At 44.8% G+C, this 22,444-nt stretch overlaps 1 protein-coding gene across 1 annotated transcript in view; it reads right to left on the bottom strand.

Annotated features, from left to right (window-relative positions):
- KCNJ6 (potassium inwardly rectifying channel subfamily J member 6) overlaps nucleotides 1-22,444 on the bottom strand; it is a 257,108-nt gene that overhangs the window by 172,728 nt on the left and 61,936 nt on the right. The window contains exon 2 of the mRNA XM_036109246.2: nucleotides 11,451-11,502. Coding sequence (XP_035965139.1) covers nucleotides 11,451-11,475 — 25 coding nt within the window. The 5' untranslated portion in view covers nucleotides 11,476-11,502. The remainder of the gene's footprint in view (nucleotides 1-11,450; nucleotides 11,503-22,444) is intronic.

Raw genomic sequence — 22,444 nt, 5'->3', positions numbered from 1 at the left:
TCTGGGGAAGGGGATTATTTAGCACTCAGGGCACACAGATCATTGGGTGCTTTTCTTTGATTTCATCGGACACACAATTCTAGATGAGAACTAGAGCCATGATCTGAGTTAAGTAAATAAATATCTAGTAAGAAACATCCCTAGTGACCCAGAATGGAGTGACGTTTGGTTTGGATTTGACTTCAGAAAATCAAAAGTGAGTTTTCTCTCTCTCTTAAATTTGTGAGCTGGACTGTATGAGTCCAGGGAACAGACACCATCAATATCACATCCGTGCCAGGTGATATTGGGAGGGAAGAGTCCATAGATTGAGCTGAAAAGAGTACTGATATATAGCAATGAAGCCCATAAGGAGACTCTCATAAGGTCACGTGTAAGGCGCAGTATTATTTGTCAGAACAAAGGTAACACAGGTAACAAACACCACATATTAAAACCCCCCAAGTAGTTCAAATCAGTCAGTAAGAAATTTTTAGTCCCTAATGTCAATTTATAAAATCATAAAGCCATGTCATAACCCTTGGATCTTTAAGAGACTTGAATATAGTACAAGGTGATGAAACTTGACAATATGAATATATTTATAACAGCTGGAGAAGAGTAAGTAAAATGAGGTGTGGTGATAATAGTACGTTTTGTGGGACAATTGCTATGTTAAATGCTTTAGAGGTTAGCTTTCAGTATAAGAACACGTATTTTACATATATATAAACTTTCAATGTACCTATTAACTTTGGACTCATATTCAAATGCATTTATTTATAGATAATAGATAATATATTATATTGTGTACATAAATATACATATTAGTTTGTACATAAATATACATATTTTATATATATATATATATATATATATAATTTTAGGCACATTATCCAAACAGTGCTGGGTGGCTGCTATGCTCAGTTGCAGAGAAGAATGGGTAATTTTCCAGTGAGCTCACAGCTAGGAGGTGGTGCGTCAGACTCACAGTGTCAGGGATCACAATGACTGACAGACCTCTCCCTGGGACCCCACATGCATGTCAGGGATGTTTGCTAATTGTGTAGAAATCTTTATGAATGCAGTTCTGGGCTGCAAAACAATTCTATGAGTCAATATTTAAAATCAAGATGCCTCCCTCCTTTTAAAGCCTTTGAACCTGAAATTTAATATCTTGCAAGGGAGATTAAATCAAAGCAGAAAAGCACATGAGAAATGTAGGCAGCGATGTTTTTACTGCTGATCCCCTTAGCTCTTTCCTCTTGGTGAAGCCGAGACTTGGTGAAGTCTGGGAAGTGACTTTGTCCCACTAGGTGCCACCCACCTTCACCTGATTTTAGTCTTCCCCAGGGCCAGAAGCCAGGTGCTTCCCTTGCCTGCCTCCCCTCCCCAGACAAATTCAGGGAGGCAGTGGGAAGCTGTGAGCCCACGGGCTGTCCCATCTTGTCACCAGGAGGGAGAGCAGGGCTGGGAGTGAAAGGGGCAGCATCCCTGCAGAGGGGACTAGTGGGTTCCCTTCACTGGGATTATCAATGAGGAAAAGAGGGCTGCACAAGGTAAAAAGCAAATTCCTCTGCCCAGGAGATCACATCGATCTGGGTGTAAGAAAACTCTGTGTACTTGGCATGGGCAGGGTCCCTTCCCCAGTCCTGGTGCTCTGTTCTCAAGCTGGAGCCTTTAGAATTCAGTATTCTCCATTGCTCCCTCCTGTTATCTGCTCACTCACATCCCAGTGCCTTATATCAGGCTACCTAAACACACACACACACACACACACACACACACACACACACACACACACACACACACATATTCTCCTACTCTGGGTTGCCCACACTTGCTTGTCCAGTTGGGCATCTGTCCTTTACCCTCCAGCCTTCCTTATGGCCACACCTCTAGGCAGGGGACTCTTCACTGAGGATGCAGAGAAAAACTTGAGACCCTGACTTCCAGCCCCACAGCCTGCCTTGGGGTGACCCAACCCCGGGGGGATACATCCTTTCATTCCCCCTCTGTCATCCTTGATGAGACCTGTTATTTAGCAGAGCAATTAATGTGGGGTGGGGGAGGAACGGGGAGTGGTGGGGGGGGGAGGGAAGGATCATGAGCCAGTGGCAGGTGGTGGGAGGCTGGAGCAGGCTCTTGGAGCCAGGTGGCAGCGTGTGGGAGGAGGGAGGGGAAGGACAGTGAGACGGGGTGGCATTTGGTGGGAGGTAGGGAGGCGAGGGAGGAAGTGTGAGGGAAGAGAGTTTAAAAATGTATTTGTTTACTTTTTTACTTTGGGCTGGAGCAAAGGCAAGTGGGGGTGGGTGTGTTTCCCGTTCCCTATGGTATCTGGGTCCCCAGTTTGGACGGGTGGCTCTGCACTTGGGTCTTGAGTGGGAGCCATGGCTTCTCCATAGCTCTGGGATGTCACCTGAGCACCCCATTGGCTGGGCAAAGAGGGCCTGAGGAGCACAGCCTGTTGCTGGGGCATGTGTGAGTTGGAGGAGATGGTGGAGACAGTTTTGGTTGCTCATGGCCCCAGTGGATGGTGATAGCAGCCTGGCTTGGGAATCTGGCTCCAAGTCGCCATGCTGGGCTGGTACAATGGTGACTCACGCCTCCAACATCTGCCTTGTGTGTGATTACCTACTGTAAAAGGAGTGGAAAATGAAGGAAGACCAAAGTCCCTGTGATCCTAAACAAGAGAGGAAACCACTCCAGTGAAATGCCAATGACTTTGGTGCCCCTGAGATGGGGACAAATGGAGACCAGTGAAGAAGGTTGGAGAGCCTGTGGCTGCCCCAGAGCTGGGCTTTCCACCACCAATGGCTTGGAAGGACAAAGTGAGTGAGAAAAATTATTCAGAGAATCAAGGGGGAGGTCCTAAAAACTGCTGTTTGGAAAGAAGGACACTCCTGGTAGCCTCCAGAAGAACCCAGGTCTCAGCCTCCTCCCCTGCCCACTTTCTACCCCTCCAGTTTCTGCCAGACCCAAGAGCTGTGCTATTTCCAGTTCTCCTCTTGAACACTAGTGGAAAAATCACTCCATCTGAGACTCAATTGCATCATCAATAAAATAGAAATACAAATGGCTTGCTGTCCCCAAAGTCAGGCAGTCTAGGCAGACAGATTCTCTTGGTGGCCACCAGGAGTGGTTCAGGTTGACCATTCCTGCGTTAACCAAGTAGTGGTGGGAAGCCGTGGCATGGATTGACACTGGAGACCAAGTTTCAGGAGGGTCTGCGATCCACTAGCAAATCCCAGCATTGCTGCAGAAGAATAAGCAATTAGGGTCTGCTTCACCTTCCTCCTGCTTTTATCTAGAACAGTGATTTCCAACGTCTCAGCAAGGGATGACTTTGCTCCCCGGGCCAAATCAGGGAATGTCTGAAGATACCGGTTATCACAACCGGGGGAGGGTGCTACTGGCATCTGGTGAGTTGAGGTAAGGGTGCTCTTAGACACCCCACCATGCACAAAACTTCACAACAAAGAATTACCCGGCTCCACACGTGAATGGTGCCCAAGTTGAGAAACCCCGACCTCAGTCTTCCTGGTGACAGAGAGAAGGCACAGGTGTCAGAGAAGAGTTTCCCAGTGACCAAGTCTGACATTCATCAGAAGATGGGGGTCAAAGTGACCTCTGAGATCTTGGACAGAAATAAGCTTGAGAAAACAGGTCTAGCTCCATTTCCACTGGCACCAAGACCAGTAAAAACTTGTACAAATGTCGGGCACCCTATGCTGAAATTTACTGACTTTGCCATTTCGAACATTGCCTTGTGTTTCCACCAGTGAAATCCTTTAAATTACAGGCTGTTCTGGGACAGGCTGTTCTGGGGATGGCGAGGGAGGAGCCGATCGCTGGAGGGAGGCTTGGCAATGAGCAGCAGATGGAGACCACACGAGCAAGAAGTCCCACCTTGAGGGACGGGGAGGGGGAGGAGGGGTGACCAGGTGGGATGAGGAGCCCACCCTCATGGAGATGAATCTCAGGCTGCTAAGTGGAACGAGGATGAAAGTCCATTCCAGGTGCTTCAGCCTTGGAGCTAGGAGCTCTGATTCCACTGAACATGCCCCTGATCTCAACTAGAGAGCAATTATCCTTGAATTTGAAAGATGCTTTCCAGTAAGGACAAGCATATGCCTCATAGTGGAAAAAAAAAAAAACAAAACAAACAACACAGCTTTTTGGAGGAACACAGACAGGGAAGAGCCTGCTGACTGTCTTCTGCTTTGGATCAAAGGAAGCTTTTCTGCCTAGTGGGGGTACTGAAATGATATATTGCCTGGAGACCAAATGTTATGTCTAAGCTTCTGCTTAGATTTACATTCTGCCCTCCTCTGAACTGGACCTCTTGGCGTCCATCCTTGTATCTCCCTCCCCTCGTGCTATAGGTCAGCCAGGAATGAATACATCAGTCCGAGTTACTGGTCGAGATGACAAAGCCAATCTGGCGAGTGTGAGTGGGTGGGTTGGTTTAGGGATATGATCTAGCTCCCAGGGTTAAGGGAGAGTGAGAGAACCAGCCTCTAGGCTGGGCTTCCAGAACCTATTCCCAGAAGCACATGACAGAGCTGCTTAGTAAGGCAAGGGCTGCCTCTGTCAGTGTTGAGTGCTGGCCTGCACCCAGCCCTGTAGCTCATCAGCATCCGCGCACCTGCAGGAGGGGTTCAGGCTGGCTTCCCACCCACACGGGAGGCTGGGAGATACGAAAGGAGGGGAGGTGGGGAACCGCCAGAGGGGAGTCGGGAGGGGATACTAGATGGGCATAATGACACACACACTCTGTCATGGACGAAGGCAGATGAGAAGAGAGGGAAGGGCAAGGCAGCCAGGGAGTGTCGAAGGCTCACTGCCAGGGAGAGGTGATGGAGGCAGAGCGCTGGGGGCTTTAAGACCTGAAACTTCCCTATCAGACGGACCCTTTGCCCTGGTATGAGAGGCAGCTATGCTTGCCTCGCTGGCTTTCACCGAGGAGCTCATTTAGAGAATGAAGTAATGAAGGGTGATACAGACCCTGAAATGGCAGGACCGAGGAGTTAGGAGCAATAGGCTGGACTTTAAGTTGGTCCCTTGTGAGATGATGCTGTGACTTCCTGTGTGAGTGTAAGCTTGAGGGACAGATCTCAATATTTAAAGAGTCTGAGTTTTATTGGAAAGGAGAAGGTATGTCTTAAAAAGCACTATCTGATGCGCCCCGTGGAGCTTTAGTCTCTTAGGATAAAGCGGCATTTAGCGCCTTAGCGACTTCATACAAAGAATAGCTCTGCCCCGCCTGAACTGTCCTCCACTGCCCCTGACTCCCAGTCCCCCTGCGGGGTATGGACCAGCCATGAATGGAGGCCAAAGTCTGTGTGCCATGTCTGTTTGGACCTGTGACTCTGGTCCTTTCCCACTGGGGAGGGGGCTGCAGAAGTGTGCTACATTGTGCTAAAATCCTACACCCTGCCCAAGAGGGCCTGGCCTGGGGCACTGGAAACAGTGTGTCTGAGAGGGTGGGTGGGTGCTGTCCCCACGGGAACAAGTGGCTTATGATATCCCAGCAAGCAGGGCAGGCCCCATGGGCTGAACACAAAAGGGGATCATGCTTCCATTCTCCCTCTCTTTAGGACCCTGGGACCGAGGGACAAAAAGACGCTCAAGGAGAATTCTGATACCTGCTTTCCTGAATTCTCTTCGTCTTGGTTGTTCCGAACCTTTTCATAGGTACTTCTTCAAGATATTTCTGTTTCTCTTCTAGGCCTCAGGAGGAATCTCTGGCAGCAATCACATCTCCTGTGCAGCGCCCAGATGTCACCTCCTTGCATCCCCCTGACCTAGGGGTGGTGGCGGTCCCCTGCCATTGCTCGGAAGTGAGTTGTCTCCCTGCCTCTCAATCTGGCTTCTCAGCATTTCCACTACACAGTTCATTCAACCCCTCTGTCTTTGGCTGGAGCCGGCCTTACAGCCTCCCTCCAAGCACTCCCTCCATCTTGGGAGTTGGGTGTGGTGTTGGCTTGTGGCTAATGCAATGAGAGCAGAAGTGACATGTGTCACTTCTGGGTGGAATTCTAAGGTGTAGTGTTGATATGCCATGTTCTCCTCTGTCATAGCGGTGAACGTGAGAACACAGGTGGAGACAGAACCTCCAGGTGATCCTGAAGTGCCCAGGGCATGGCCGACCAGTGTGGACACGTGGCACGAAGGAGCAATAAATACACATGTACGCACATGTGGGTGTGTGTACATGTGTGCGTGTGTGTGCGTTAGGTGGCAGAAATGTTTTATCGTTAGCATAGCGTGACCTGGTCCCTCCCGATACTTTCACGGCTGCCCCATTTGTGTAGGGAACACCTTCCCTACAGGCACACTGACCATGTGCCGAAGAAGACTCCGAACAACTGAGGCCTGTGCCCTACTAGGGTGCATTTCCTCAACTCAGTACCTTCAAATTTGAACCCATCCCATCAACGCCTCAAATCACTCCTTCTCCTGCCAGCATTTCCGGTGCCAGGGGCTCCTGGAAGCTTCCACCAAAGCTCAAAACCTGGGCTGCATCCCCACATCCCTCCTTCTCTCCGTCACATCCGATCACCACGTCTTTCACACGTTCTGGCCCACCCTCGTCTGCGGTCCCAGCTTCTGGCTGCCTCTGTCTGCCTTTGCCCAGACCAGACGTGCATGCCTCAAGGCCTCTGGCAATCGTTCTAAAAGGTTGATCTGCTTAAAACTCTTAAGTGCTGCCCCTCCCCCATAGGAGAAACCCAAGCTGCACGTTAGTTCACAGTCTGACTCTGGCTCATGCGTCCAGCCATCTGCTGTCTCGCTGCCTCGGCCCCTTGCTAGGGCCGCATCGATTCTTTGCTCTTCCCCCCCCTTGGCCACATCCTCACACCTCTGTCCTTCCCTGTGCTGGGTGCTGGGTCCTGGCACTCATATGCCCACTGGCTGCCTGGTGGCACCTGCACACCCTTTATGATGCACGCGCACGTTGGAAGTCTGTGGAGGGAGCGCTTTGCTGGGCATCTGCCTCCAAGCTGCAGTGCGTGTCCATTGGTCTCTGCCAGGACGTGCTGCCCTGCATGGCAGCTGGGAGTCTCTGCTTCCCCCAAAACGCTGCACATGGTGCGGGCAGGGACCCTGTTTTCTGGTCTTTCCGCGCCTTAACACAATGCCAGGGTTATGATAACATCTCCGTAAGGAGGGAATAAATGATTTAAAAAATACTGCATTTGAATGGAGCTAATTTCATGTGCAGTGATTGTAGCTGGTTCTCACTCTTCATTTCTTTTGACACTAAACAATTTCAAATCTGGGCTAAATTTGAGCTGTTTCTTTCATCACAGGAGGAATTCCCTCTGTATTAATGCAGACAGCCAAGACCTTTGAACACCTACAAAACAGGCCCCTGGCTCTGGTTAAGGGCAGTGGGAGGCACCACGGCCCACTTGTCTCGGTCGGGCTGGGAAGGGACCACCCTGGAGCCACTCAGGGCACAGCCGGCACTCGGCTGTGTGCCTGAGAATGACCACGAACAGCCCTTGTCTTCCCTGCGCAGGTGTGTGATGGCTGTGACAACCGACAGACAATGGGGCAGGGAGGGCGGGTGCAGCCTGGTGGAATGGCTCCTGGGGAAGACAGGAAGGGACCCTGGGGCTGGCAGAGGAAATGCTTAGGGCACGTGTGCCCGAGAGAGGTGGGCAGGTGGCAACAGAAAGCCGAGGAAGCCAACTCGTGCTGGCATTTGGAGTGAGCCACAGCCGGCCTTGGGCACCATTTGCCACTGCAGGGACATGCTGCTGCTTCCGAGAAGGAGGTGGGAGTGGGACGCCAGCAGAGTGCCAGATGGGGGGCCCCGGGGTCCCTACCTATTCCATCCTTGCAACCCCATCACCATGCACAAGACAGATATTTGGTTATAATCCACCTTATTAATGGGTCCATGTGGTGAGACTCCCCATGCTGTATTTGACATGTTCCGTGGAGCTCGAGGGGTGGGGATGATACATCAGCATGCATTGACCGTGAAGTGAATTACCTACAGAAACTTACGTAAGCACAACCTACAGAGCTACCTCATACACACCAAGATTCCAGAGCTCCCAGGCCATTTGCACGCCTTTGGACATTTCCAGTCTATCACCATCTGACTTAGATCCCAGTGACCAGGACAGACCCTGCCCTCCCCAATGTCACCTCTAATGAGAGCACAGGGCAGGATGTGGTTTCCTTGTTTGGGTCACCAGATGCCGATTTATAGATAAGCTTGGCCGTCTCCACTGGTCAGGCTCAGCTCAATTTCAGTTAGTAGCTGGGGTAGTAAAGTGCTGGTTACTGACGGGCAAGCTCAGAGTAATTTCTTCCAATGTGGGTTTTGTTTGCGCCATTTGGAACTGGGCCTTTGGTGGTGTGAGTGTGAATATATCTATTTCCAAGATGCAGACAGAGACTAAGATGTCAACAGGCAGTGGAAAAAAGTCAAGAGCTTTTGAAAGGTTGCAAGCCCACTACTGCTTAATGCACGTGTGCACTTCACTCATTTTAGACCCTACTGAACCTCTCTCTGTTAATACCTCTCCTCACCTTCTCTCCTCTCTCCTTTCTGCTTACTTGTCTTCTTCCACTCCTTGTGATTTTGTGCCTTTCCTCTTTAACAGCTCCTTCTCTGGGTCTTTCTCTTATATGCTTTTTCCCTGTGTATTTTTCTCATGTCTACTTTTACTGTCTACCTCTTCCTCCACATCTATTTTTCTTCCTTTCTGTTTTTTTTTCTTCCTTTTTATACCCCCTCCTCATTTCAACAATGTGACATCAAAATATTTTGAAGGTTTATCTTGCTTTGATGAAATCAAACTTCTTTTCATTAAACATTTAAAAACCTGCTAACATTTTTGTGTCTTCTGCTTGCCCTTTTAAAGAATTGGGAGACGAACATAGATTTTTTTTGAGGTTGTGATTAATGGCACATAGAAAAAAAAAATACTCCTTATCCCTGCTCTAGAAGATGAAGAAGATACCCCATCCCCATATGGTACTTGCATATCCATTGATTGCATTTGGATCCCTATGGTGCTAGAAGAAGTACCATCTGATTCTGGTTAAACATAGAGATGTTCTAGTAACCAGATGGCTTTTGCTTGGCAGTTTAACAAGCAAAGTGTTTAGTGACTCTGGAAAACCATTCCGAGCATTGTGTCCTGGGCATTTGTGGTTCTGTTTATGTCCCTTTTCCCCAGTGGCCATGGATTTGAAGTTCCCATCAAACTTACTGTGTCGTAATTGTATGCTAATTCTTTGCTTAGCCTACTGATAGAATCTCCCTACGTAAGTATGTATTTATTTCCTTATAGATTTCCTATGTAGCATCAACATATAGTTGTTTATAACATTATTCATGAGTTTAGTTTTGATGAAACGTTTATTAGTGGTGACTGCATGATTAACTTTCATAGCAGGTGCCTACAAGAATTACGTATTTTTTTTTTATAATACTGTTCTTTACCTTTGTAAGGATCAGTAGACTGGAATGTTGGGCCTGATTCCAAGATCTATTTTCACTCTCTAAATTTCCTTGTGCATTGAACATACCTATGTAATCTTTATCATAAAGACAAAGCAAATTAGAAGAATGGCTGCACCCTTTCATCTACCCAAGGGTTTGGAATTCAATTTTTGCAGAATTCTCTTAAGCCAATAGATTCATAGGTCAAGTCATTAAAATTATTGCAGAGCTAAACCTGAAACCAGAACCCAACAAATCAGTAATCCAATGGGCAGGGGACTCTTATTTAAATGCATCTGGATCCCATAGAGATAGAAAAATTAGAACACCTTTATCAGAAATACAGACCATGTTAAAAATATTGTCTATTATAGTGCCCTTAATGTTTTACAATTCAGTTAGAAGAGTTAAAAAATTTGCTGAACTAGAATATCAATTTCTAACATGGACCTCATTGTAAAAACTGTTAGCATCCCAACTCACACGCAACACCATCCAGTTCAATTTGCTCCTACACGTAAGACTATTCATTGGCAGTGATATTGGGTTCCAGGCCATTGATCCTTCTAGCATTCAGAGAATCTGTGGGTCTTTTGTTCTGATGACTTTGGACTTAGAGATTAGAACTAAATCTGCAGATGTGGACTGTGAATAAGTTGGTGTTGTCCATGGTCACACTGCATAGTTTGACAACACAGGTTTGTCAGTTTTGTGATGGTACTGGTCACCTCACTATTTCCTTTTAGGTCTGAGAAGAGCGCATTCCATGACTTAAGATCCTTTCCCTTGCAGAGAATCAGTTTGGGGTTCTTCAAACCAAGTTGTAAATGCTTTGAAATGTTGCAGTCTGTAAGACTAGAGGTAGAAAGAAAGGCTGGGCAGAGATAGGGCGGGATTGATACAGAAATGATTGGAAGAAAGGCATGTAAGTCCTGTGGGGTGGTTGCGCAGCCCCCTGGAATCACCATTTACATGGTGAAATTAGCGCTCAAGATAAATGAAACTATGTAGGGGTTTTGGGTCAGGAATTAAAGAAATGCAATGTAAAGATCTTTGTAACATTAGTTTTTTTTCTTGGAGGGGGCAGACCTTTGGGCGATGGGGATTCATTGAGTATGCTACAAAAAAATACTTCTAGTTTAATAGTCTCATGATTTGAGCAATAGCCGAAGGAGGAAGCAGGGGCCCAGTTAAATGTGGGCAAGATTAATGGTTAACTATGCGGGTCAAATTTAATAAGGTGTTCATGGCCCGAATGATGATGGAGAAGTGCCTGCAAGCTTCCCTTGTAACTTTAGATCTGAATTACATCACCAGGAAAATGTATATTTCCAAAGGGAAAAAAACCGCATTGTCTGTTTATTTCATATCCACATGGTCTTTAATATTCAAACTTCAATGCACGAAACTATGTTTCTCATTTTGCAGGAGGATTTATTATAATTAATTCTTCTTTCCTCTTAAAAATTCTTTGTGTATCCTGTTTATTTAACTGAAGAGCTTAGAGCATTATACCGCTGATCCATTCCAAACCTGAATCGTTACCAGCTACTTCCACATCAAACACTCCATTTTTAAATTGTTGCATCTTAAAATTCTGAAATACACCTGAAAGTTTTAACAATGACAAGCCATTCTTTCTTCTCTTTAGATTATCCAGCCTAAGGAATATCTGCATATAAAATTTGAGCCGGTTTTGACTAAACCTCTTAAAAGTCAGATTGGAATTATTGTGGGTCCCAATCCTCAATGCAGACCTACAAATAAAACCCCATACTTTGGGTAACAATTTCAGCACAGAGTTCAACCCCACACAAGACGAATTTCAAGTAATGCATATTGTAACAGCAACACAAAATAATATATGTGAAATAGACCTTGGTGATCGCAAGAATGGATGAGAGATATAGATAATCACAAAGAAAGGGATTTTTTTTTGCATGATTTTGTGGTTTTCCACTTAAAACCAAAAATAAAGAATAAATTTTAAGTTACTCACTCATGGATTCTGTCAACCTGGCCATTGCTGCAGTTTCTTCTTTGTGCTTTTTCTGGAGATGAAAAGAAAAGACATTTACGTATAAGACACATCTGAGATGGGAATTGACACAGTGGGTCTGATACAGCTCTATCTCTTTCCTTCCTTTTTTCTACATTAGAATTTGGTTACCAATGATGAACTGAATTTAAAAATCTCATATTATGGCTACACGATCAGTCAGTCACTGAAAAGAAATTTTTAAGGCATTAAAAAAAAACTCGCCACTGCTCTTGGAAGGGAGTATCTGTCACATTGATCTTGGATATATATAATTGGTGACGCACGACCAATTTTCAAAACCTCTCTGACACTGGAATCTTGACATCCATATGCCAATCTTTGCTTTCTATTTTCTCCTGTTGAAGCTTCTTTGGTATTTTTGGAGCTGATATTTTTGTCGTCATTTGATTTCTTTTTTTCCTAAAAGCGAAGTAGATTTTATACATTTTCCTTTGTCTTACTTTTTTGAATTCCTGGTGTCCCATCACATTTGATGGGTTTATAACCTTATCTATTTTTGGCTGAAAACATTTTGTTTCAACTGGGATATAGGTTATTACCCACTGAGTTTGAGAGCCAGAGTGATACATACATAAATTGGATCTGTCCTAATTAAAAAAATACTTTGGAGCTATTAAGAATAATGTTCATCCTTACTGAAAATTTCTCTTCAGTTTCTTCATAGTTCTTTAATTTCCTTGGGTTCTTAACATGTACAGTAACTGAAACATTGGCCACTATTATTTTACTTTTTTGCAGCCTTATTCTTTTTCTGATTATGAAACTAATATGTGGTCATCATTTAAAAACTCCAAAGATATTGAAAGATTTCTGTACTATACGTGCAATGTGGTCAGCTACTTTTTCACTTAACATCATGTCACACATCTTTCTATGTCAATAAACGTTGAATACACCATCATTTTTAGGTGACTGCATAGCATTCATCAGGGGTGAATACACCATAATTTCTTCAGCCAGATTCCCTTTAATTCACTTACAGTTTTCCACTATTTTATAAAATGCTGTCATGAGCCTTCTTGAACTCGTATCTTGGCGCACTTGTCCTGTTAAATCCTGAGGTCAAATCTTAGGGTTAAGATTGATCAAAAAGTGTGAGCATTAAGAATTTTGACACATATGACTCAGCTGTCCCCCCCCCCCAAAAGGTTGGATCTGACAGTGTATAAAAGTGTTACTTTCCTTACATTCTTGCCAACTTGCCAGTGGCATGAGAACTTCTTCCCCCTCAATCTTGGCCAAACTGATAGGCAAAAAATAGTTTCTTGTTATTTTATACTGTCATTATTCCTTCTCTGACCTTTTGTTTATGAACAACTGTAGCATTGTGTCACATGTAAACAGTACGTCGTTGACTCTTCGTTTCCTGTGGTCTTGCTCCAGCTACTCTTCTGTCAATATTTTAGTTCTTAGGAGCCAAAGGTGGCATTTACTGTTTCCCATGGCCATGGTATAGTGCTGAGCAAGTCACAGCTGCTTGACTAGCACTTCAGTTGATGTGTCACGGGCTTGGGATAAATGATTATTTATCCTTCTGGTGCCGCTATTCCCAAACTAGGAGAGTTTGCTTTGAGAGTCAACAAACAACTTTGTACATCACAAGTACACTTGATTTTCACAAGCCCTGTATTCGTAGCAATGGAATTAGTGTGCCGCCTCTTACTTAAACTGATAATTGCCCTTGGGAACAGAAGGACCTAAGGAACCGTGATCTACCATCCTACCCGCAGTGGCATCCAGCCCATCATAGTTAGCCTGCCATTTGGTTTCTATTGAGATGCAGAAATAGCATGGCTGTGGAGAGGCTAAGAGCGCCGTGTAGCAGAGACAAGTAAAACAGGCAAAGAGAAACTTGTCACAGCAACACAGGTTCACAGGAATGGGCATAAAGGCTGCTTCAAAACGGGCCTACAATTCATGCAGAGAAGCAACTCCATGGTGAGAACTCAGTGACATTCATCCTTGACCTGTAGGAACCTCGTTCTGTCTCTGCTTGCTCTGTGTTGACTCTTCACTTCACCCCTTAGCCTAACTCTGCTGCTGGTTCGGCCCCTCTGGTTACATGGCCTCTCCTTGTATCCTGGGGGATGACTTGCTTCTCCTTCATTCTCTGGCTCTGTGCTTGTAGGTCCTCACTCTGGATCACTGATTGCTTCAGGTTGGTCCTCCTAAGATGGCCCTAGTGGTGAAAATCCCCACAGCACAGGCACCCAGATTCCAGGCATTATATCCTTATGAGACCTTGTCAGTTTTGTCCATCTTCCTATGTGTGTCACCATTTTACTCTTGTGATCCAAGGACCTTGCCACCTTTTGTACCCCGGTCCTGCTGGTAGGTGGACTTGCAACTATTTTTATTCAGATGTGTTAGATATCCTAGTCCTGGAGAAATCAAATACTGTCTGTATCAGCATTTTTCTCCTCCCTGTAGTTAGATTGAAACTTCTGACACCAATGGGGGAGGGGCTCTTAAAAACCCTAAATTTAGCTCTCTCAGTTTGACTCATCTATATCATAACTTATGGTAAAAATCATGGCATCTGTTTCTGTGTAAGTGGTTCAGTCATTCTTTGGGATGTCTTTAAACTCCTTGTGTCCTTCCTTCATTATCAGAGTTGAGGGTTGCAACCACATGGCACGTATAGCCAATAAAGCATTAACATTCCACTCTCGGTCTTGGGCAAATTCTCTTCCTTTTCTAAAGCAAAGATTTTTCCTCCAAAGTAAATCTGATGTTTACCGGATTTACAATATTGGAGAGAGGTTTAGAATTACAGCATATTAAACATGGAAGAGATTCTTTTAGAGATTGTCAGGTCCGACCCTTTGGTGATACAGTCCAGGAAATTGGAACCCCTGCCCAGAGAGGAATTTCCACCATGCTGGGTTCTTCCCCTTGTCAACAACCTCACTCCCCTGGAAATCTTCAAGGCCACCACCCACGGGCATATTGAGACAAGATTCCTCACATAGCAATCCTAGAGTCATGTCAGAAATTCCCAGATTTGCCTGTATTCCACAACAATATCCCTGATTCCACAAATGGCTGATGACTTCCTAACTTATATACCCAGCTCTGACCTCTCCATTGAACTTCTGCTGTGCACTGGATGGCCCCACCCAGATGTTCAACGGATGCTCCAAACTAACATGCTCAAAGCTACTCTGTCCCTCACAGACTTCCACCAGCCCTTATACCCGGGCTTCTTTCTCCATTCTCTGTCTTCAGTTTATAGGATCACCACCCACATTGTGCCTAAGCCAGAAGTCTGAGAACACGTCTCCCTCTCTTTCTTCCTCACTCGCATTAAATCTTACCCCCCTTGGCTGTTGTCTCTGAAAGGGGCTATTAATGTTGCTTCCACCTGCCTCTGCACCTGCCACCCGTCACACCTGCAACACTGAGGGTTTATCCTGAAACAGCTCTGGTTATCTATCTAAAATGCGGACTGACCCAGGCACCCACAGGTTGAGATCTTTCAGTCCTTGTCCATCAAGTAAGTATACAATCCTTGTCTTTTAGCCAGGGCCACGTGGCTGGATGGTTCTGTCTTCCACACTCACAGTCTAGTTACAGCTACCTTCCTTCCGTGGCAATCACTGTTCCCTGTGCCTGGACACTCCAATTTCCTTTTCCTCCTTGCGCTCCCAAATTTATCCTTAAGAACTCCTCTGGACATAAAGCAAGCTTTGCAATTTTCCCCTACTCTTCTATGTTTCCTGAGTTCTATTTCTGCATATCTTCATGCTCAAATGCATCCTTGTATCACATTGCATCATTTGTTATGGGGGTAAGGGATTCCAGGGCCTTTGGGAAAGTCAAGTCCTGCCTCCCAGTAGCCTCATCTGGAGGCTCCCACCAGTGCCACCATTACAGCTGGGAGGCACTGCATAGTAGACCAGAAGTCTCTGCTCCTGAAAAGCCCTGTGGTCCTGAGCAAGTCATTTTACTTTTTAGGCTAGTTTCCTGGATTTTCTCTTTCTGACCTGGTCTGCTATATGCTAAGGTGTTCCCAAGGCTAGTTAGTCATATGAAGAAGATGTCTGTAAATACTTATGAGTATTGGTGATATTTTAAGATGAAAAAAATCCCAGATGTGTTCACTTCAAGAATTTTCCTTAAGAAATATCTTTCCTCTGGTAGGCAAGAGTTTTTATAGTTGGGATAATCAACAAATTTACCCCTTGTAAAGTTAAAAGAAAACGAGAAATACAGGAATCTTACTATTCTAAAGCAAAGAGCTTACTGTGGCCTGAAAATTTATTGTTCTTGTTTACTTTGTCTGTCCTGTTTATTGTGTCTGAGACAGTGCAAGTGAGTGGGAAGTACAGAGGATGTGGAGTCTAGGAAAGAGCCTAGGTCTAGAAAGGTGTTTGACTTGGTTTTGCTATTTCTTAGCCAGTTACTGTGACCCTCTGGGAGCTTCAGTTTGCTCATCTGTAAAGTGGGATATGTAGTGTCTGTGTTTCCTCATTCACAGGCTTGTTGTGAGTAACAAATGAGAAAATGTGTGTTAATCCACTCAAGGGTTATATGCCTGTGTGTGAGTGTCTGTGTGTGGACTGAAGGTTATAGCCTGTTCTTGCTATTAACATGAATAGTGACCTTTGGCATGTGTGCCAAAAATAACAGAGGAATTTTCCCTGAAGCTAAGAAGTCATAAGGCTGCCTGCCTCCCAGGGACTACTCATCATGTCAACGGCTTGTGGCCACACACCTCACGTCTCTATTTCCAGAACCCTCCACCAGAATACAAGGTTCCTCTTAGAAGAGCTGAAATCTCTTGCTCTAGGAGCCACTCCGCTTACAATTGTGTGGTCATACATTTAATGGAATAACAGAAACATTTAAAGTTTGCAGGAATCATGATAACATGTTTGAGCAAAACGTGCCCACAGACAGTTGAAGAAATTCTATGTGTGTTGTTAAAATCATACCAAACTCCTCAGGTAGAATATAGACCCTCAGAGACAGTGGGTATTTCATTTTCTTATTGTTTGACTGTGTTCTTTCTACACCTGGGGATGTAAATAAAAGCTCAACAGTTTGCTTGGTATATGTGTTTGTGTGTGTGTGAGAAAGAGAGAGATATTTATACCCGCACTTCTGTTTCAGCTAAGAAGTGTGTGGCTTTCTACTGGGACCATGCCAGAGATATACTTCTCTCTGTCTGAAATGACAGAGAGGTTTTTAATGAGGGCAATTATAACTGAGTCTGATTGTAGCTCAAAGCTAGGGCTAAGAAGTGTGTGTGTGTGTGTGTGTGTTTATAGGGCTGTGGAGAGAGGCAGAGAGAGAGTCATGAATGCAAAGCTTTTGGAGAAGGTGGAGGGGGTGCTCTTCTGCCTATGCTAAGGGCTCCCTTGCACAGAGGGCAGGGGATGGCAGGGCTGAGTGAGGTCTGCGTGTTAGCAGCACTACTGCCTTGCTTTTTGTTACCCAGGGCTTTTATGGATGATGGGAAAACTCATCATAGTTGATATATTTCAAACCAGTCATATTTACATCTAGGATATTTTTATCTCTCTAAAATATGTCCTTATATTCGTCAGAAAACTGTGATTTTTTTCAAGTTACAACTGTTTAAAGGAACATTTATATCAAGTGGGAAATGGTAATGCTGTTTTATGAACTTGTATCCTCAACTGGACCTCACCTCCCAGTTAAAGCTGAGGCCCTCCAATCTCCCACCCCATTCTTAGAGTTCTCTATAAACATGCCAGCTGTGGTCTCTAACTTCAACATTCCTCCTCCTCTTTCCTGACATGATGCCATTGCAGGTCACCCGAGGACTGATTTAAAAGGAAAATGCCACATCCTCAAATAGCCAATCAGATGAGTGTTCTTATAAATGGTACTGTATATATTGCCTTGAGTTGCTGCTGAAAAATAAAGGGCAGAGGATTTAAGAACCACACATTAGCTTTTTGTCAGCATGCAAATATGGTTCGGGGCAATAAAAATAGTAATCCCTAACATTTTTTCCCATTTAGTATATAGCCTGGCACCATGGTTAAGTGCATTACTGGACTATCTATTTCATTTAATTCTCACAGTGGCCCTATGAAATAGGTACTGTCATCCTCAATTTGCTGGTAGAGAGATTGAGGCACAAAGAGGTTGAACAAATTGCCCTAGGCCATACAGCTGGGAGAGGAGCAGAGTGGAGTGTCAAGCCCAAGAAGTCTTCCTCTAGTACCTGTGTTTTTCACTATGGGGTCGCCTGCAATCCTAAGAACTAATGATGGGCTGGAAACGAAGGCTGCTAGAGCAGAAGGCAGTGTGGTAAGGATGCAGGTCCAAGATCCTTCTTAGACTCACCCATTGCTTAAACATTTACTGAGTTACGCAAGGTGGGAACTAAATATAACAAGAGGGAGACACAGATAAGGAAGGCTCTATACATGCTTCCAGGGCGCTTCCAGCATAGCAGGGAGATTAGATGTACACATACATAGCTGTAATACATGGTATTGAGGGGAAGCTACTAAGAGAGTTCCACAGGACATCAAAGGGAAGAGGGCAGAGGAAGAGAAGGGAGAGAGATGGGGGAGGGAACAGAGTGGGGAGAGAAGGAAAGAGAGAGAACAGAGAAAGAGACAGGAGCAAAGGAAGTCCTAACTCACAGAACCAGAACATGCTTACAGAGGAAGAGCTTCAATGTGTCAAGAAGTAAGAAGAACAATGAGGGGAAGGGAAATGCAAGGCAGAGTATTTTAGGTGGAGAAACAGCATGAGTAAAGGTGGGGAAACTTGGTGCCTGAGGAACGGCAGGTAGCAGGTGGACTGCGGCCAAGTATGAGAAGTGTGGTAGGGGGTTGATTTTGAAAATTAAGGTGTACACTGTGGAGGCCCATGGTGCCAGGTGCCATGGTGCGAGGCTGAGTCGCTCAGGAGGGAGGTTGTGACTGCGGCTGGGGTGGTGTTTGAAGCTGTGGGAGGAGGATGGGGGCCAAGGTCTGAACCTGTAGGAACACCTTGGGGAAGCAGTGCATACTCTCTCCTGGAAGTCAAGGCACAGAGGGGTTTGAAGAATTAAGAACTCACCCGTCAGAGTGTGATACAATTTCATGTAGAAAGTTAGTATTTATCCTTGATTTACTCAGTGGAAGGCTCCTACAGTAATCTAAAGTTTTCATGGTTTGGGGTAAAAAATCTAGAGAGGACTGTTTGAAGGAGGGCCATGCAGGATGCCCTTGATGATATAGCCTCCTTTGCAAAAGGTGGGGAGCCCCCTGCCTCACTCAGACGCCCTTTCTAAGATCTGTATAGGTCACCCATGCTGGGTTCCTTATGATGACATCACTGGCCATGTTGACCAGACTAGGGAGGGCCCTAATGCACTAAAGTATTAGGATGTCTTACATAAATGAATTAAATCAAATTCAAGGTTGTGCTTATACTAAATTACTTCAACTCACCTGTGCTTTCAGTATGAGCTCTTAGGTGGGAAGAAGGGGTTTGGAGCACCTCCCTTGATGCCTTCTTGGAAGTATGTTGAGCACATGAACTTCTCTTACCAAGAGGAATGGGTTGAGGGGCTAACAATTGGAAAACTGCTGGACTGTATGGCTGAAGAACTCCCCCAACCTCACCTCTGCGTGTGTCCTCCCCTGCTTGAAATTCTGTGGGCTAACCTCTAGATTCCCAACACCAACATCCCGGCAACATTTCATGAATGCCCAGTGTGGTTGGTTTCTTTGAATAGGATGAGTGACTCATTCCTCCTTTCCTAGAGCTCCTGGAAATATCATAAAATGTAGGACAAGCATTATCACCAAAGTCATATCAAGAAGTTTATTTTAAAGAAGATACTGAGCCAGGCTGCAGAAGGGCATGGAGGATTTCTAGGCAGCTGAAGTAGGCAAAGCCTATTCACCACCAGCTGACTTGTTCCTAGGCAGGCACTCCTGCTCCCAAGACACATCTGCCCTGGGTTTGGCCCCAGCCTCCCCAGGACTCAACTGCAAAGTGCTGAATCTTGGAAGCAGCAGGGATTCCTCTGTTCGTCTCATGTCACTCAATCTGTTGCTTCCCTTCTGGCCCAGCAGCTCTTTTTGTGTCCAGGGCTATCTTGTAGGAATCCTAAACCTCACAATGGCCAATGTCTCTCTCACCTACCTTCATCTGAGGCACAAGGTTTGCTAAACCCTCTCTGTTCACCAGAAAGGGAGCAGATACCATATTGTTTCCTTTCTTTTCCCTTTACTCTTCTGGTTTGTCCATGATCCAAGTTCTGGGCATGCTAAGTCTCCAATAGCTGCTCTGCACTCCCAGCTCTGCTTCATTCTATAGTAAGTTAGGATCTCGGCTTCAATACCTGACTTCCACCTACCTCTCCAGGCCCATTTCCCACCCCATCTCACTTCTAAACTATGCTCCAGCCAAATGAGCCTCTTTAGGTACATATTGTGTTCCCTCATCCCTCTTCCTGCTTTCTCTGCCTACAAAGGTAACTCCTACTTGTCTTAGTGGACTCAGTTCAGATTTTTTTGACATTTTCTTGACATGGTCTCTGGCTCTCCCTTCCCTAGTGACCACGCTTTGTACCCCAGCATCTGTGCATACTTTGGTCATAAGACTTCTCATTTCTGGAGCCATGACTGCCAAAACAGAATATGTCAGAGGCAACAGTCATGACTTCAGGAACAGCAAGAAAATGAAAAAGGATTGGTCCCTTTGTTTCCAAAGAAGAAAAAACAAAATACCCAGAGAAAACTAAAGTATGAGTAGGATGAATAGGGTTTCCTTGAGTAGTCATGAGTTTCTGGACATGGATTGCTGACTGATCATTTATACAGAGCATTCCAGAAGGATTTCTGCTCCAGAAAGTGGTGAAATAGAAGGACCTATAAGAGCCCTTCTAAAATTGTTTCAGAGATGTGGTCATTATTCAAGGATAAAAAAAAACAAACTATGATTCTTTCTATTTTTGTTTGTATGAAGTAATTTCATTTATTTGATCAGATAGGGGTGGAAGAAGTAGTGGTAGAGATGAAGTAGAAGTATGGTTGGGACAGGCCAGTGAAATACTAGTAACTGGTTAGCTACATATAAGGGATATTTAGAAAATAATCACTTGACCCTGCAGGTTGACCTTGTCTTAAGGAGTCATTCAAGTCAAATGGTGGGACTGACATGGTCACTAGAATACCTTATGTTTGTCTAATGATGCAACGTTGTATTAAAGAGCCTATGTGCAAAGGTACTGTGGCTGGCTCTTGGTTATTCAGAGAAAGCAATTGCTCAGTGCCCAAGACTTTCTTGACTTTTAATGTCTTCCTATAGTTTTCACTGGCAGGAATGAGCCAACTTCCTCCTCTGGGGCTGTGCTATACTATGCTGCATGAGACCATTTGTTATTTTTCCCCTCGAGAACTGGCTGGACTGTAATGAAATTTAATCATTTAATCATTCATTCATTCATGGCTCAACCTTGTGAGGCTATGAAAATGCAGAGATTTGGGGAGGATTATGATCATGTTTTTTGATAGGAGATTAATCCAATTGTGTAATTTAAGACTAAGCTGCCCAATATTGGATAAAACCCATGTGGCGATCCCCCAATCATATGGCTCCTTGCCAGGCCAGGCCCCTCTTGGGCACTGTCAGCATCCAGGGAAGTGGTGTGGATGCTTGTTCTCTCAACTGTTTTGTAGTGAAGCCAAAAGGGCAACTGAGAATCCCAGTTACTGGAATCACTCAGGAAGTCAGCCTGTTACTTATGCACCTGAGAAAGAGTGTAGGGGACATAGGATTTGATTCTTCAATCTATTATCTGTGTCAATAGTTATAAAAGATACTAAGTCAGAGGAATATTTTTAAAATGTTACTTTGCAAAATTCAATTTCCTAACCAAATGTGACATTTACTAGGCTGGAGAATGAGGAACATTTATTGATAGACATCATATCATTTTCTTGTGCTCCTTGCCACATATTTTCAGCTTGAACTTCTGTTTGGGCAGAGAAGGGAAGAGAGAGAAAGTGACTCTTTATTAGGTACCTTGAAACTGATTCTCAGCAGCACAGATCTCTGAGAAGAAAAGAAAATAAGAAAACACCATTCTAATCTTCTTTTTTGTTGTTCTTTTGTTTTTTCTTTCTTTCTATTTACAATTATTTTCCTGACTTGAGCTTCTGGGAAGATGGAGTAGATGTAGTTTCCCTATGCTTCTCACTAAATACAACTAAAAATCCTTGAACATTACATTGTATATTTTATAACAAACATAAGAACTCAAAAAGGTGGAGAGAAGGAAGACCAGCCAGAGATCTTGGGGTGTTAGGAACAAAACGCTGTTGAGTTTCCTGGTTTTTGTTTTGTTTTGTTTTTGCTTCTTATATGTCAGAGTGGATACTGAAGAAACCAGCAACTCGAAAATGTCAATGGGTAACAGACAAAAATGTCCCAAAGGAAGTCTAACATTTCTAGTGAAAGGACCAGGAAAGAGGCAGGCTAGAAAAAAACCTTTAAGACCTTAACTGTTCTACTACAGCCAAACTCCAGAGAAAAAATTGCAACCCCTGTCCCTGCCCCTGTCTCCCACCCTAAGAGTAAAGGATGAGTGGGGAGGCTACACTTTCACCCTCACCAGGCTGTAACAAGGCATCCCAAACTGCCTGCCACTGTGGTGTCAGAGAAGATGGAGCAAGAAGCCCAGATTTTCATCCTTGCTGAGGGGTGATGGGTCCCCCAGAGACTACATGGGAAGTCTGGTCTTAACTTCAAATTCAGCAGTAATGAGGCAGCTTCCCCATTCCCACTGAGGTAGCATTAAAAGAATCCTATTGTAGAGTCTGGACTTCCATTAGCACTCAGCAATAACAATGCAACTCCTTCAAAGTATGGTGGAGACCATATGGGAAGCATAATGAGCTGCCTTTCTTATTCCAGCCTGGGTGGTATCATTGGAAGTCCAATGGGAAGCC

This window comes from Halichoerus grypus, chromosome 1, assembly GCF_964656455.1.
Source record: "Halichoerus grypus chromosome 1, mHalGry1.hap1.1, whole genome shotgun sequence".
NCBI classification, from domain to species: Eukaryota; Metazoa; Chordata; class Mammalia; order Carnivora; family Phocidae; genus Halichoerus; species Halichoerus grypus.
The sequence above is the reverse complement of the archived record's forward strand: the minus strand, read 5'-3'. Positions and strand labels throughout refer to the sequence as shown.